Below are 16952 nucleotides of genomic sequence, written 5' to 3' on the forward strand. Positions count from 1 at the left end.
TTTCAGCTCAGGTCATGATCTGGGTGGTGAGACTGAGCCCCAGCCTGAGGCTTCGTGTTCTGTGGGGAGTCTGCTTGATATTCTTTCTCTCCCTCTGCCCCTCCCCTGATCACCCTGTCTCTCTCTCTCAAATAAATATATAAATCTTCTAAAAAAAGGGGATGCCTGGGTGGCTCAGAGGTTGAGCATCTGCCTTTGGCTCAGGGCTTGATCCTGGGGGCCTGGGCCTCCCCACAGGGAACTTGCTCCCCCCTCTGCCTATGTCTCTGCCTCTCTGTCTGTGTATCTCTCATGCATAAATAAATAATCTCTAAAAAAAATTTTTTTTGAAGATTTTATTAATTTATGCATGAGAGACAGACAGACACACACACACACACACACACACAGAGACAGAGAGAGAGACACAGGCAGAGGGAGAAGCAGGCTCCATGCAGGGAGCCCGACATGGGACTCCATCCCGGGTCTCCAGGATCAGGGCCTGGACTGAAGGTGGCGCTAAACCGCTGAGCTACCCGGGCTGCCCTAAAAAAAATCTTAAAAAAAAAAAAAAAAAGGGAAACTAAACAAAATGCAGACAATAGCCATCTTATGTATGTCTTCGATGTATAAACTGCTCTTCAGGAAGAGGCAACAGCTTTCGAGTGGCCTGTGGACTGTTAGCTCCCCGGGCTTTCTATTCAACTCATACTATGTCCTTTTAAAAAAAAAAAAAAAATATATATATATATATATTTAAGATTTTATTTATTCATTCATGAGAGACAGAGAGGCAGAGACTTAGCAGAGGGAGAAGCAGATCCCCCACAAGGAGCCCGACTTGGGACTCGATCCCAGACCCTGGGATCATGACCTGAGCTGAAGGCAGATGCTCAACCACTGAGCCACCCAGGAGTTGCTAAAAGGTATTGTTACTGTAGCATGTATACAACCTTATTTAGGTAGTGATTTTTCTAATGCTAGCAAACTTTGTGCTATAGTCAGAGATGTCACCTGAACTTTTTACTCTTCCCCAATGTTTACTGGTGAGTAGGGAATGGAACGGGGTAAATGGCTCATGACTACGTGATAGAAATAGTTTCTGACATCAGGATTTCTAACATCAAAACCCAAAGAAAATAACAACAGAAGAAACAAAAAAAGGAAAAACACTTTATGCCAGGAAATAAAGGTTTTCTCTACCAAGGAGGTGGCAAGTTAAGGGCTAAAACCCAGGTGCTGCGGATCTGGATCTGCCAGCAAGCCGTGCACCCTGCCCCCGGGGCTGCACCGTCTGCAGGGAGCGACACCTTCCTCTAGTCAAGTCTCGGTGCTGGTGCCATATGGGCAGCAGCAACGTCCATCAGGTTCAGTTCAGGTACTGAACTCTCCAGTAGGCTGTCAACTCCAGTGCAGGTGGAAGGTGAGAGGGGGTGAAGGTGAACCTCTGGAGCAGCCGTCTCTGCTCCCCAAGTGCCCATTCATCATCAATTACGCAGAATGCTTCCCTAACCCCAGTTCCATTTCCACTCTGCCCCCAGGTAATCCTGTTCCTCACATCCGCCTCCTGTCCTTCCACCAACACCTCCACAGTGCCTAGCAGGTGGCAAGCACGAGTGAAGGATGACTAAGACCCCCCCATTGCCCAGGAACACACAAGTAGCAGAGAAGCTCCTCCAGCCCCTCCATCCTTGTGATGCAGTGCCCACTGAAGTGAGCCGGGGATTGGAAATGTCTATCAGTTTCAGCCCTCTCTGTAATCAAAAGATGGCACATACCACGGTTATGCTGACCTCTTCTATTTAACCTGGGTCTTTGCCCTCAAGGGGCTCAGAGTCACAGTCAGGTCCTATCTGGATTAGGATGCCCTCTAACATTTCGTAGGATGCTACGGACCTAGAAAAACACTCATGAGTAGAAAATTCTATATTCTCTATACACTTCCAAGCCAATGTTTGGGTCCCCTGAAACTTTTTTTCTCCTGAACTGCCCACCAGGCCTTGGATGTCATTGGATGCCAGTCTCTCATAGTGTCTGTTTCCTGAAAACCAAAGAACCAAAGGGCAAGCAGAGGAAAGAGATGGTTGGTAGAATGGTCCTACTGTCTCTAATAGCAATAAACATCTTGAAAAAGCTTTGCATGGGCTGTATTTTCTCAGCACAGAAGAGCAGGGGCAAAATCCTTGAGCCTGGTCTGTCTTCCCTGAGTCCAGGAAGGAGAAAATTAGATAGTGACATTAGAAAAAGAAGTGACCAGTTTAATCTCCAGGGCATGGGAACGAAGAAAAAAAAAAGTTGTGGGAATACGCTCAGGATAGAGACATGTCCCTAGGGGACTGTCTGGGAGGAAGCCTGTCCCCACAGTTATCCTGATGGCTTAGAGATGGGAAGTTGGGTGGAGAGAAGGAGAAATCCTTAGCCTAACGTGGAAGTGTGTGAGAATCTCAGGTTGGAAATCTTAATACCTTATATGTCATATAGAAATATTGTTAGAGATGGTGGATAAGCTCTATCATTGTTCTACTTCAACTGAGCAATTGGATGACTTTAGAAATAATTCAAAATCTTATTTAAGAATATTGTTTCTCTGAGAAAATCTAATTTACTTGCCAAATAACTGACTGATAAAACGAGCTTTTGGAATTGCTATTTAGTCCAGAGTTGTATACTATGATGGATTGGATCATTTTTCAGCACATATCCTCCTCCTTCCCATCCCTGCCTTCACAGGAGGAGTATTCCTTCCTCTATTAGAGTTGGCCTTGGCCACAGAACTTGCTTTGGTCAATGGAATGTGAGGAGAAGCAGCAGGGTGCCTCTTCCAAGCCTCTGCCAGGCCATGGGGCCACTGTGTTTATGCTTGCCCTTCTAGGGGCATCCACCTTCTATTGTGAGAAAAACATGCTCCAGGGAGCCAAAGTCCCTCTTGTTCTGGGTCCCAGAATGAGACACATGGAGAACACTTGTACTTGACCTACAGGCTGCAGGGAAGCTGTCTCTGCCAATCTGCAGAGCCACGAGCAAGAAATAAACGCTTACTGATGTATGCTAGTGAGACTTTTGGGTTTGTAATGTAGCAAAAATAGCCTAATCCAAGGAATACTCTCCCCTCTCCAAATATGTATCCTAGGCTCTGAAAACAGCAGAAAATTCTCAAACTTTTTTCAGCAAGAGCATTACATTTGGAATAAGTACTCAGCTTCTCAAGTTAACCAGAATGAAGGGGATAAAACTTATAAAGATGGGTAGGTTTCAGTTGCTAAAAATAATTTTCCCCCTGAATTGTCTTATTATTGTGTACTACTTGTATGTACGTGTAAGAGCATTTATAAATGTCAGTGTATGTATCTGCACATACATGGCTGAGGCATTATAGTGTCAGCCTTTTCTTTGAGATAAAACAAAGGACAATTCTTGAAGTGCTCAACCATTTAAGTGATGTTTCTTAAATAAAACAACTTTCTAAAATACCTTTCACTTTTCATCCTTCCTAAATAATTTGTAATAGAGGCGACAAGTACTGCTGGGGTTTCAGATGCCTGGCTGGGACCGCACAGCTCTCTTTCTTTTGTTTTATAGTTCTATCTTGTGTACCTCTAGCAGGAAATAGTGAGAACTTGAAGGGGGTTCTGAGCTTTGAGGTGTTGGGGTGTCTTTTCCTTGAATGCCCATGGATTATTATGCTTTAATTTTCTTCCTCCAATCCTGATGTCTCTGGGTCTGCTTCTTATTCCTTTCCTTTGGTTTTTCTAATCTCTTTCTTGTCCACTCTCTTCCTTCTCTTCCTGGTAGTTTCTTTGTTTCCTTTCCTTCTTTGTTTCTTGCTCCTTCTCTAGTTTAGCGCTACTCTGTGGTCTGACTTTGAAGGCCATCACCACTAGTGGAAGACACTGAATGAGCAAGGGGCCTTGTCTGCTATCTTTTCATTTTCAGCTCCTCTTGGTGATTTCTACTGATGTTGGATCTAGGAGATACTTTGAATTGTCTTTGGGTGTCCCAGTGGCTGTAGGAGTGGGATGCTTCACTATGAAAACTGTCATTGTGACTGCCTGTCCAGAATCTTCTTCTAAGAGAAGCATTCCATTCAACTGCATTCCATTTCCTTTGCTGAAAAGGAAAGCTGATGGTGGCCCTATTTTCATTAACATATCATCCCTCCCATCTCCCAGCATAGCTGACTAGACCAGGAATGGTGACCAGGCCTGGGGCAGCAACTCATCACAGCTTGGCAAGAAGGTGAGGTAGATCAGCCACATTCTTCCTTTTAGGAATCTAATGTAGAAGATGCTAATAGAGCAAATGTTAGCAGTGGGGGTTGGAGCTGAGAGGATCCAAGAGTTAGCTGCAGTTCTGATAGTCAAGGGGCCAGCCACAATTAAGGGGAGCAGATAGTACTACTGAAAAGAAGCACTGAAGGGAAGAGGAAAGCAGAGCTGGCTGGGCTCTATGAGAGCACAAGCAGGGGGAGCGGAAGGCAGAGGGAGAGGGAGAAGCAGGTTTCCCGGTGAGCAGGGAGCCAGACACGGGGCTCAATCCCAGGACCCTGGGATCATGACCTGAGCTGAAGGCAGATGTTCAACCAACTGAGCCATCTAGGCACTCCCTAAAGTATAATATTTCTACAAAAAACCCACAGACTCTTAGGTCTCTATCTGAAATTTAGAATACATTGACAAAATGGGAGCACTAGCTCATCTAGGTCCAGGAGCACTTTCTTGGCTAGATAGCAAAAGCTGTTGGTCAGTAGTTAAAGGATATACTCATTACTCATTGGGTTCTGAACACCAGGAGTAGCTCAATACGTACACTCCTCTATCTATTGTTCTGTCCTCTAAGTATAGGGAATGATGTATAAGGCCAAGTATTACTAGTGTCAATCTCAGAATACAAGTCCTTATTTCCAGTGAGGTATTTTATATATGCATGGCACATTCAATCCTTATTGGAAGCATATGTCTAGATGAATTGAGAGGCTTCAAAGGCTGCATTCAAATGAACATTTAAAAGATGGCAGATTGAAAGTGTGTGGATCAGATCCTTTCTCTGTGTAAAAGAAACGAAGACATTCCAGAATCAAAAGCCACCAACTGCTGCAGGTGTGGAAATGAAAGCTACAGAGAGATTATGGCCTTCTGCCCCGTGTGTTGTGGCACATGATGCTGAACCTGATACTGTGCCTGCCACCCAGCAGACCACCCAGTGGACAGATCATGTCTTTCATCAGCACCATATGAACAACTTTGTACCACATGAACTTACCAGAAGGAGGTCTTTGCCTTGTTCATCAATGTCTGTCACAAACTTCTCAATCGGTTGAGGAGATTTTGAGTGGAAAGCCTGCCTGGGTAGGGCGACATCTCTAGGCCAGTCCTCTTCTCCTGGGAGTCCAATTACGCTACAAAAGAACCATGTGTGAACATACGCATTAGCTGCTATGCTGAAGCTATTTTCCCACCAAAATCCGGATGATGGTGAAGTCTAGGAGGCAGGGGACACAGAGCCAAGGGAGCTCCTCGCTTGTATGATCGGCAGGACGCTCATCTCTGTCCTACTGCAATATAGTGAACACAGGCTAGAGGACGATCTCAGAGAGTTGTAAAATTTACTGGGAAGACCTAAGAGATCACTCTGGTGGCAGATACTAAATGTATGAGATGATGCAGAAATAGGAAATATTATATTACCAGTAAGTCCTAACATACTGACAGAATAGGACCTATATATTCCAAGGAGGCCCACATGGGCATATATTTTCCTTTGTGCCCAAGAGTGCTTTTTGTGTTCTGATTTAACACTCTCATATTCACATGTTTTTATGATGCTCATCTAGCATGATTCATTAACACATAAATCTGGTTGCACTTTTGGTTAAATAATTAATTCCCCAAACAGTAATTACATACATTAGAATCAGACCAAAAAGGAGGCTAAAAGGTATGTTAATCTGCAGCAAATGGTTTTATAATTTATCAAATCAAATTTAATTTATATATATTTTATATTACAAAACTTTTTTTTTTTTACTTTAAAATATTTTATTTATTTTACAGATAGAAGGTGAGCAAGTGGCAGGGGAACAAAGGGAGAGGGCAAGCAGACTCTATGCTGAGCACAGAGCCAGACGCACAGACCTGAGCATCCTGAGATCATGTCCTGAGCAGAAATCTAAAGCTGCCAGATGATTAACTGACCCATCCAAGCACGCTACAAAACTGTCTTAGGGTATTCCAAAGTTAGCAAACAATAAATACAGTATCATTTAGGTTTCCCCTAAAAATTATTCTGGGATCAGAAACATGGAGAGAGGATCAAGTGATACAGAAACAGCACAGGCATTGTGTGCCAACTATATTCAAATACAAAACATAAATAAAAAAAAAAAAACAGTGCAGGCTTTGGAAAAGACAGACCTGGGTTCAAATTCTGCACCTACCACTTACTGGTAGGTAAGGACAAATTATTAACTTCTGTGAGCCTCAGTGTCTTTATTTAACAATCATGATTTACAGTGATAATTCATTATCATATGAGGAAAATAATGTTATTAATCTAAAATGCACAGGCAATGCATCACTACCACACTAAAAATATGAACTGTGTCCTATTGGTGTGTGACTTGAGGTTCTTCAGAAATATTAATAGGTCAGTGGCTTTCCACAACTTAGACACTCTGGAAATTAAAAAAAAAGATTTTCTTTTCTTTTCTTTCTTTTCTTCTTTCTTTCTTTCTTTTTTTTATTTTTTTTTATTTTTTTAAAATTTTTTTAAATTTATTTATGATAGGCACACAGTGAGAGAGAGAGAGGCAGAGACACACACAGGCAGAGGGAGAAGCAGGCTCCATGCACCGGGAGCCCGATGTGGGATTCGATCCCGGGTCTCCAGGATCGCGCCCTGGGCCAAAGGCAGGCGCCAAACCGCTGCGCCACCCGGGATCCCTCTTTCTTTCTTTCTTTTCTTTCTTTCTTTTCTTCTTTCTTTCTTTCTTTCTTTCTTTCTTTCTTTCTTTCTTTCTTTCTTTCTTTCATCTTCCTTCCTTCCTTCCTTCTTCCTTCCTTTCTTTCTTTCTTTCTTTCTTTCTTTCTTCTTTCTTTCTTTCTTTCCTTCCTTCCTTCCTTCCTTCCTTCCTTCCTTCCTTCCTTCCTTCCCTCCCTCTCCCCTCCTCCTCCTTCTTCTTTTCTTTTCTTTCTTTCTTTCTTTCTTTCTTTCTTTCTTTCTTTCTTTCTTTCTTTCTTCTTCTTCTTCTTCTTCTTCTTCTTCTTCTTCTTCTTCTTCTTCTTCTTTCTTCTTTCTTCTTCTTTCTTCTTCTAGGGCTCACTTGCACAGAGGTTGGGGTTGGAGGAGAGATAAGCAGACTCTGTACTCAGGATGGAGCCTGATGGTAGGGGGCAGGGGGCAAGCCCATGACCCTGAGATCATGACCTATTGGAAACCAAGAGTGGACTGCTCAATGGACCAAATCACCCAGGTGTCCCTACACTATGGAAATACTATTTAAAGTTTATAGAGGGATGCCTGGGTGGCTCAGTGGTTGAGCATCTGCCTTCAGCTCAGGTCACAATCCTGGATCCTGGGATTGAGTCCCATACTGGGCTCCTCACAGGGAGCTTTCTTCTCCCTCTGCCTATGTCTCTGCCTCTCTCTGTGTCTCTCATGCATAAATAAATAAAATCTTAAAAAAAAGTTTATGTATAGATAGTAAATAGGTTTGAACAGGGGAAATCAGAGGATGCAAGAACTTGTATCTCACTTATAGACTCTGATTAACTCCAAACTAAAATGTTATAATTTAGTGGACAGAATATAATGGCTATTTAAATTGACTAGACTTTTTTTTCTTTTTAAGATTTTATTTTGAAGTCATCCTACACCCAATGTGGGGCTCAAACTTACAACCCTGAGAACAAGTCATATGTTCTACCAACTGAGCCAGCCAGGTGGCCCCTGACCAAAATTCTTTTTTTAAAGACTTTAATTTTTTATTCATGAGAGACAGAGACAGAGAGAGAGAGAGAAAGAGAGAGAGAGGCAGAGGCAGAGACACAGGCAGAGGGAGAAGCAGGGTCCATGCCCTGGGCTGAAGGCAGGTGCGAAACTGCTGAGCCACCCAGGGATCCCCCCCAAATATTTCAATTACAGTTAGAAATGGTGCCAGCCTGCATTAGGGTCTTCTCCTTGGCCTGCACTCATTGGGACAAAGGTTGAGAAAATGTGTTCTCATGAATGGATTTCCAGGTGTCAGAAGATGTGGTGAGGAATGTCACAGGTTCTCTGTAAGGCTTTGTTCCCCCTTCGCTTCCCTCAACAGAGCCCAGGTCCCACACTTCCCCTGGGAAGAACAGACACCTGGATCATAATTGCGCCTGTCAATGGGTGTCTGGGGAAAGACACTGAAATCCTACATCTGTTGGACGTGTTAGGAGAGCCATGTTGTTGAGGCAAAGAAAGGCAGATTCATGGGCATATTTACCAGAACAAGTGAGAGGAAATGACAACTTGGGCAATATACAAATTTGCTTAATAAAGTGAGATCTAGAATAAGAATAAAAAGAAAAAAAATACCACTATTAATTATTAAAAGACATAAATGTGTATGCTTGGAAAGAATGGGATAGGCAGAAGAAGAAAAAGAGAATGCTTATGAAAGAACTTTAATAATTTCCTTCATTTTTAGCTTCTTAGCCACTTTTATATCATTTTTTTGCATATCATCGCTAGTCATCTAGAAATCAATTATAAAAACACTTAGTAATAATTTCAAATCTTTAAAAAAATCTTTCTTTGAATATATTTATATTGAAATAAATCTGGTGATATGGGTAGCAAAAAAGCAAAAAAGAGTATCTGTGTGTATATGTATGTGTGGTGTATAATTATACATATATGTGTAAGTAGCTACCTATATAAATAACTTTCAAAAGTATTTTAAAATCTATCACCTCCTCTGATTCCATAATGATCTCATGAGATGTGTAGGTCAGTTGTTATTTCCTTTTTTATAGGCGTAGAAAGAAGGGATGAGGAGTGAAATCAACTGCCAAAGTCACACAATGAGTTCAGCCACAGAGTGAGAGTGAACCCAGCTCTCCTTTATTCCAAATCCAATATTTTGTTTCCATTTAACTATGACTCTGTTTTGAAAAATGCTCTAAAATGTCACGAGCTAAATGCATTCAGTTTCACTTTCAAAGTACTTGCTGTTCTTTGAAAGTATAAATCTTTCTAAATACAGAAACATTTCTCCCCATAAGAGAATGTGAATATGGCTTTCCTAAACCCCCCCCCAACCCCCCCCCCCAAATTTCACTTTAATATCCAGTATGAACTTTTATGGCCCATATATGAGTCTTGTGAAACTCTGATAGGTCCATTAAAAAGTGCTTACATCAAGTTTCAGTATTTGGACAGCTGAATATAAGCCTTAAAAGTTGACACTTGTAAAGACTGATGGCACAAAATAGACTGATGGTACAAAATAGACTGATGGCACAAAATCTATAAATGGCAGTAGGGACAGAAATCATTTTTCAAGTACTTCAGAAATGACACTAGGGTGCAGCATTGGCCCTTTTCTTTGTGCCAAAGTAACAAATGCAAAGTAAACAGAACATAATTTCAGTGTAACAACGCCAGAAACCAAGAAGTGAATTCTAAAGGCATAAAAATTCTCAAGGCATAAAACATATAGAACTTTAGGGCTTCTTTTGTGCTGGCAACCTGGGATATCAGGCCTTTGCCAAAAGTGCAACTGGTTTTCCCTTGGAAGCAAGTCAAACATGTTTGCCAGAGGTTCTTTTGGGTCCATCTCACCGGCTTCAGATACTGAGAGGCACTAACAACGTTAACAAGTTTGCAGATCCTGGGTGGACAGAGTGCCCAGGTGACATCAACAGGGAAAAGGTGGTGATGGGTTTCAAGGGCTGGCAAGCTGTCTTCAGCCAAGATCACTATTCCTTCTAACATAGTCACTGGTATGTCTGACTGTCCCAGTTACTGCTTCAACAAGGTTTTCACTGCACACAGATTATATTCAACAGTAACGGGGAAGAACAGATGGGGGTTCATCATTGTATGAGCAAAGAAGCTGACACCTAGGAGCAAGAAAACAGGAGTTTTGTCCTGAATCTGTCCATCTTCTGGAGAAGGGGGAGGAGGGGGAGGAGGAAGAAGAGGAGGAAGAGTGGCAGTCTCAGCAGCTGCCCTGGACCAGGGAAGGCCCCACACAATAAAACCAGCAAATATTTTTCAGGCCTTGAAGCCATGGGGTTCTTATTCCATGGTGGTACTAACAAGTTTAGTAGACAGCTTTCCAGTCACTAAAAGAACAAATTCAGGTTCCGGGTTTATTCCAACCGTCTTCAGTAGTCATGCTTGAGTAGATAGTATCAATATATTAATTATTTTCTTTAGGGGTAGTTTTCACCAGTTTGACGGACTGAAAATAACATAAAAATCACTGGGATTTTTATAAAATGTTACAGACCAATGATGAGGGCTATTTTTTGGTTCTAGAACTCTCACTTTTTTCTTACTTCACTCCAATTCTGATGGGGCTTGGCAAATGCATCATGTATCCCAAGAGGATGCCATTCTTTATGCTCTGTGAGAGGAAAAGCCCCGTCTCAACATTCTAGAAACATGAAAGCATATATATGCCCACAGGCACAAACATGTAGGTATGAATGTAACTCTGCAAATTATCAACAAGATAAGTGACAGACAATTAGAACCAAAGAATTTGAGCGCAAGAAAGGAGATCTTACAATTTACGTCTAAAGCTTCATGACTCAGGAGAAGTTAAGGAACAAAAAGGTTAAGTGATTAATGATGAATTATAATCATAGCTGCCATTCTTAAAGCATTCAGGCACCGTGTAAGTACTTTACGGGCGTTTTAAAGGACTTTCTCAAGATTGCAAAGTTATGTAGCAACAGACATACAATGAGAAGCTAGGATTCTCATTTCTTACTTCTAGTGCTCCAAAGAAAAATGAGTAGTGTAGCATACCATCGAAAACAAAACAATGCGAAACCAATCTAGATGACTCAATGGGGATAGTCAATGGGAACAGGAAGCCCAGTGGGCAAGGATGGGTTACCAGGCAACCAAACGCCCCACCTCTGATGGTGGATGCATATGAAATGGCCCCAAGCAGACAACACATCTGAATTACAGAACTGGAGCTCAGCCAAGTGGAGAAGGAGGATCAGCGGAAAAAGCCACATGAGCAACACACAAGCTTCCAGAGCAGACTGGTTACGCCACACGCCATGATGGGCTCTGCATAAAACAGCAGGTCTGCCATGGCCCCACTCACCATACAGATAATAATAACACTGAGGCAGCAGCTTGGGGGAGGAAAGACAAGAAATAAACATTTTATATGAATGTCAGAGGAAAGGCACTGCAAATGTTTTAATGCTATGAATGCCAACGTGAAATTACAATTACTACTTACTCCAAGATTTTTCCAAGTTGATCGACATCTGAACTTCCACGAAAAAGAGGCCTACAAGAATAAAAAGATACATATTAAACAGGGAATATTCTCAGGTTACATTTCAATCATATTGGTCATTACCATTGTTTACAGGAAGCAAAACATTCTTGAAGGGTGAGACATCTTTCCTCTGGTCAATGAAAATTTTCCTTGCATTTGACTTCACGGGAAGGATCCCTCCTAGGTATCTGCTGGTACCTGGCTCTCGTGTCCTATCATCATTCTGGGTATCCTATTCACGCTCACTGCATATACAGGCCCTAGTTTCAAAGTTCTACCTAACTTTGTGATAGGGTGGAATCCATCACTGCCCTTGTCTGAACTGAGGGGTGCGTGGGCTTCTTTGAAACTGTTCTTGGTCAGATTCTTCTCTGAGCACCTCTCCCTCATCTCTCTGCTATCACAGGACTTCCTGTGGGCTCTCCGTCTTCCCATGGGTCCTGATGCTGCTGTGGTATACCTCTGGATCTATTTTTCTGATTTTATCACTTTCCCTTCTTACAATATTAGCCATCATTATGGGCTTCCGAGTTGATTATGAACACACAGCCTCTCAGTGTCTACACTGAGCATTTAACTGGCAATTAAATGAGCTCACTTGGTGACATTGTTGGCATTTTCCCAAGTGGATCAATACTCCTCAAGGGCAAGAACTTCTCCAGTTTGCTCCTGATTTTTGTCATAGTGATTTACCTGAACAGGTGCTCGGTCAATAAATATTTAATATATTCCTATGGCACACATGTGTATGTTTCCTAACCCCTTAATCAATGACTGGCAACCATATTTTTCAACAATAATGTGCCTTAGAAAATATTTATAGCCTATTACCAGGGATATTTTTATAATGTTATATATCAGTTATAAATATTATGCATCTATTTTAGAAAAGCCAAAAATGGAATCCTAACAGCTATTATTTCTAGAACCCTAATGTTGAATGTGACATAATGCCATGTGCTCCCCAAACATTATCTCATTTAATTCTCACAAAAATTTCAGGTGCAAGGTAGTATTATTATTACTATTTTCTCATGAGCAAATAGGATTGGAGATGTTTCATGACTTACTTAAGGACAAATAACAAAATGCAGACTTAAAATTCAAACAAGGTCTGTCTTGCTCCAAAGCCTATCTGCTTCATTACTAAATTGTAATACTTTTTTTTTTTTTGGTTACTAATGTTCTCTACATTCATAGATGGTCCCTACAGCTGAGCCTCTAGGGTGAAATGGCACAGAGACAGTGTGAAGAGCCCTTTATAGAGAACCCGTGTTTTCACAAGCAGGTGCCTATGGGATTCTGTACTTAAGACTGCTTTGCATATGTCCAAGGTGTCTTTAAATTCTTGCCCTGCTTTAACAAAGAACAAAGCAATTCACCAGACTGACTGAAGTTCTCTATTCTTTTCATAAACTTATTGTCTGATGGCTCTTCTACATTTTTTTAATTGTTTTTGTTTAAAGATTTTATTTTTAAGGAATCTTTATATCCAACATGGGGCTTGAACCAGATCAAGAGTCGTACACTCTACTGACTGAACCAGCTAGGTGTCCCTTAATGAAGTTTTATCATTTTTTATTTTATTTTATTTTTATTTTTAAAAGATTTTTTATTTATTCATGTGAGACACAGAGAAAGAGAGAGAGAGGCAGAGACACAGGCAGAGGAAAAAGCGGGTCCATGCAGGGAGCCTGATGCGGAATTCGATCCCGGGGCTCCAGGATCATGTCCTGGGCCGAAGGCAGGCGCCAAACCACTGAGCCACCCAGGGATCCCCCATGAAGTTTTAAATTTTAATTCCAGTATTGTTGATATACAGTGTTAGGCCCTTCTAGATTTTTACACTCCTCCCCCAGTGCAATTTTTTATAACTGTTTTGGTCACATCTTAATTGATACACCATTTTTTTTTTTCCTTTCCAAAGTACAGAACTTGGGTTGCACAGAAAACAGTGCTCTTTCTTTTCAAACTCATTTTTCCTTAATGTTAAAAGCATGAAATTATATAACGAAGTATATTAAGCATTCTGAGGTTTGGACAGACGCAAATCACCCATCTTTGTTTAGCAGGTATCTCAGATGGCTCGAGTGATGGGCATGTCAGGTCAGCAAGCACAGAGGGAACAGAGGGATCATGTTTAATCTGATGAGCTGGTTAAGCAGCTTTGTAAATATGCCAAGCCCCTCACCCTTCATGAAGAAGACTGGTATCCACAGTGAAATTATCTGAGGATCATGGAGCAGTTTAAAATCAACTGGCCATGGCCACTGGGAAACAGATAAAGCGGATTGACTTGAGTGGATGTTGTTCCCAGGCAAAAGCAGGAGACCATCTCTCTCTCCTGAGGTAGACACTGATACCAGGGCCTGAGGAGGCTCAGCTGCAGCAGCAGCTCACACCCCTCACTGGTTTGGTTTTCAGCTACCTTTTTGTTTTTCTCCCTTGGCAATATTGTAACTTTTTTTTTTTTTTGCTAGTTCCACAGTGCATTTAAGCAAGGGCTTGGATATTTTATCTTATGTTTGCTGCATGTTGTAGCAGAGGGCTTTTAAATCATGCAGTCTACCATACTGCCAGAACCTAGTCTTACCTCTATTGGCGGGACTTGGCTCACAGAATGAAATGACCCTTACATCCTTGACTTAGAATTAGCCCAGTAAATTGGCCTGCTTTAATGAGTTTAAGAAGCAGAAAGGTCTGATTCATAACCACTTCTCTGTGACCTGCTATGGGGAATACTAGCAACTTGGAAGCAACAATTCAGTGTATAGAATGTCAGAATGACATTTGCCCATAAGAAGACCTGGCATGTGACTATGAGGTCTATTAATTTGGCTTTATGACAGATATGGATTGGCATAAATTATATAGAACCACTAAGTCCTGACTGCATGCAATGAACTCCTATGAAATAGATCTCTGTGATGTAAAAACATAATCAGTTACAAGATAATGGAAATGAATCACATGAAAGGGGGTAACAGGCCTAATTGCAAATGATACTCCTAGTTGACCAAAAGGCAGGTCATGAATGTGAACAAATTCTTAGGACCATCCATTCAGTTTTGTGCTGACCATTCTCAAGTTTGTAGGAGCTGGTTTTGTGATAGAAGATGCTACGTTCATTAGAAGCATGGAGAGTTACAGTGGATTTAGAGGCAAGATGAAAGTTTTCATCATGATGAATTTTTGGGGTGCTATGATATAATACAGAAATGTAAGAATAAAATTGTTCAGTTATATGATACAATCTGTCTATGAATAAGGCTCCATGGTCAAAAGTCTTGGCTGTCAGGTCTCTGACCTGTGTGCATCATGTACTGAGGATTGTATTTTCACTGAGGCTGTTCTGAATATTTCTTCCTCCCTCAGATGAGCTGAGTTAAATATCCTTTAATTCATATAATTTATGCCATATTTTAGGCGGACAATTATGGACATTTTTGGCTACATTCTTTGGTTTGGTGGTGAGGGAGAGTTTAATTCTATTGGCTTGAATAATTTTATAATTGTAGCAATGATTCAGCTAAAACACACACATACATGAGTCAAACTTGGCTGCTTCTTTATAACCATGACACAAGGCTGAGCTGGAAGGAAGTAAAGGGTGGAAGGACCAACATGGGGGAGAATACCCAGAAAGACTGAGACACTGAGACTGGGCTAGAGATGGCCAGACAGCTACAATGTGAGGAAGTCCAAAATAACTCCGAACTCCGTTTCTTCCTATTACCTAAACATCTACCTCTCCTGGAAATCCTAGGGTGTATTTATATGGGCCTGTCGTAAAGACTGAAGACAAAAAGGGAATATATATTACAAAGGTTTTATATTTTTATATTTTAGAGGTTCATAAAAATTAAAAAGGCATGCATTTTTTTGAGTTATTGCAGGGAGGGGATCCACTAAGCTATCTTCAAAGCCTTCCAGGTGACATACTTACTAATTTTTTAAAACTAATTACTTAAAAGTAAAATTAACAAAAGAGATATTCTACTGAAAGCAGTACATCTGAAGCCTAGTTTTATATTTTTCAAAACATTTCTTCTTTATATACGCATTTTTTGGGGGGTTAACCAGCAAGAACATCCCCACATAAAAACTGCAATTGTTTTACTGGATTGATATACTAAAAAGTTCCTTTATTATATGGGTCATTACTTAAGGTGAGTAACTTTTATGCAGTTTACTCTATCAAAAACTATAATTAATTACTTCAGATGACTTTTCAGTAGTTTAAACCAAGTGTTTGGGTAAATGGTGTACAAACATTATCTACTAAAGGCCTTTGCTGAATCTACATTTCATGGATCCATTCCTAATTTTATACTTTTCTTTTCTCTTTACCTAGCCTATGACCTTCCTTCTTCCTCAGAAGATTTTCTCCATGCTTGCTTCTTGAGACTATTACACCCATTTGCATTAACCTCTCTCTCAGTTTCTCATGGCCCCAACCTCTTTTCTATTTAAATTACCACATTAACTACAGAGGACCCTACTGGAAGACTATGCCATTCTACCCTTTGAATCCAATTTATTTGACAAATAATATCTAGGGGGAAAATATCTGAAACTGAACATTGCTATGTTTTTACGGAAGAGAAATTTAGGTTATTTCCAAGTATTTTCTTCAAATATCGTCCTTCACTATTATACTTGATAATAGTTAATGCTGATAAGATAACTTTCTGCAAACAATAAATTTTAATTTATACATATAAGCATTTTTTAACTAACAGGAGATTATTGTAAATAAAACAACAAATTGCATTCATTTCAAACCGTAGCAAAGTCAATTTTCTTCTAAAATGACTGTGGGCACTCTCATGCCAAATTAAGTATGGTTCTTGGGGTTTTCATTAGCAAGGATTTTTCCCAAAGCTTTTTTGAATTTGTGAGAGTTTCAGCCTTAATGCACACAAACCCTGTCCAACATGTTGATTTTTTCTGGATATTTTTTGACTGGGGAAGGGGCATATGAACTGTTCTGGGTGACTCCCTACCTGGCTTATTTCTTTCTGAATGACCTTAGGAAAGTCACTTAGTCTCTCTAAATCTTATTTGCTTTATCTGTAAAACGTCCAGTTTATAGTAGAGCTACACTAAGTGGCAACTAAACACATACATACTTTCTCATACTCATACATGGTAGATACCTCTGTTGTTCGTGGCCATTATTGTACACAAATGATAAAATATTTCATGCAGTGAACAAGAAAGGAAGGGGATACTTGTCACCACATGGTAGATGCCCAAATCATATTAATGGCTAATAGTTCTTCTTCTCGGGTCACTATTCCCTACACCTGTTAGAACTCTTACACATTTATCATCAGGAAAAGAATGAATGTCAACATTTCCAATAAGCTTTGATTAATTTTGGATCGGCAATATCATTTCTTCCTCTGTACATAGTTTTAGCAACACTCACCACGTCTTTTAAGCATGAAGTGAATTTTCTCGGGTCAAA

The 16952-nt window shown here is 40.6% G+C and overlaps 1 protein-coding gene and 1 long non-coding RNA gene across 3 annotated transcripts in view; one reads left to right on the forward strand and one right to left on the reverse strand.

Annotated features, from left to right (window-relative positions):
- CDK6 (cyclin dependent kinase 6) overlaps window positions 1–16952 on the reverse strand; it is a 241585-nt gene that overhangs the window by 10404 nt on the left and 214229 nt on the right. For both annotated transcript variants that reach the window (XM_035698480.2, XM_025471371.3), the window contains exons 5-6: window positions 11438–11488; window positions 5239–5374 (exon numbers count right to left, since the gene is read on the reverse strand). In XM_035698480.2, the coding sequence (XP_035554373.1) occupies window positions 5239–5374; window positions 11438–11488 (187 nt within the window). The remainder of the gene's footprint in view (window positions 1–5238; window positions 5375–11437; window positions 11489–16952) is intronic.
- Window positions 3446–6239, forward strand: LOC112674933 (uncharacterized). Its single transcript, XR_003145667.3, has 2 exons — window positions 3446–4215; window positions 6030–6239. It is a non-coding gene; the product is annotated as an uncharacterized LOC112674933 (long non-coding RNA).

The sequence above is a fragment of the Canis lupus genome, chromosome 14, assembly GCF_003254725.2.
Source record: "Canis lupus dingo isolate Sandy chromosome 14, ASM325472v2, whole genome shotgun sequence".
NCBI lineage: Eukaryota > Metazoa > Chordata > Mammalia > Carnivora > Canidae > Canis > Canis lupus.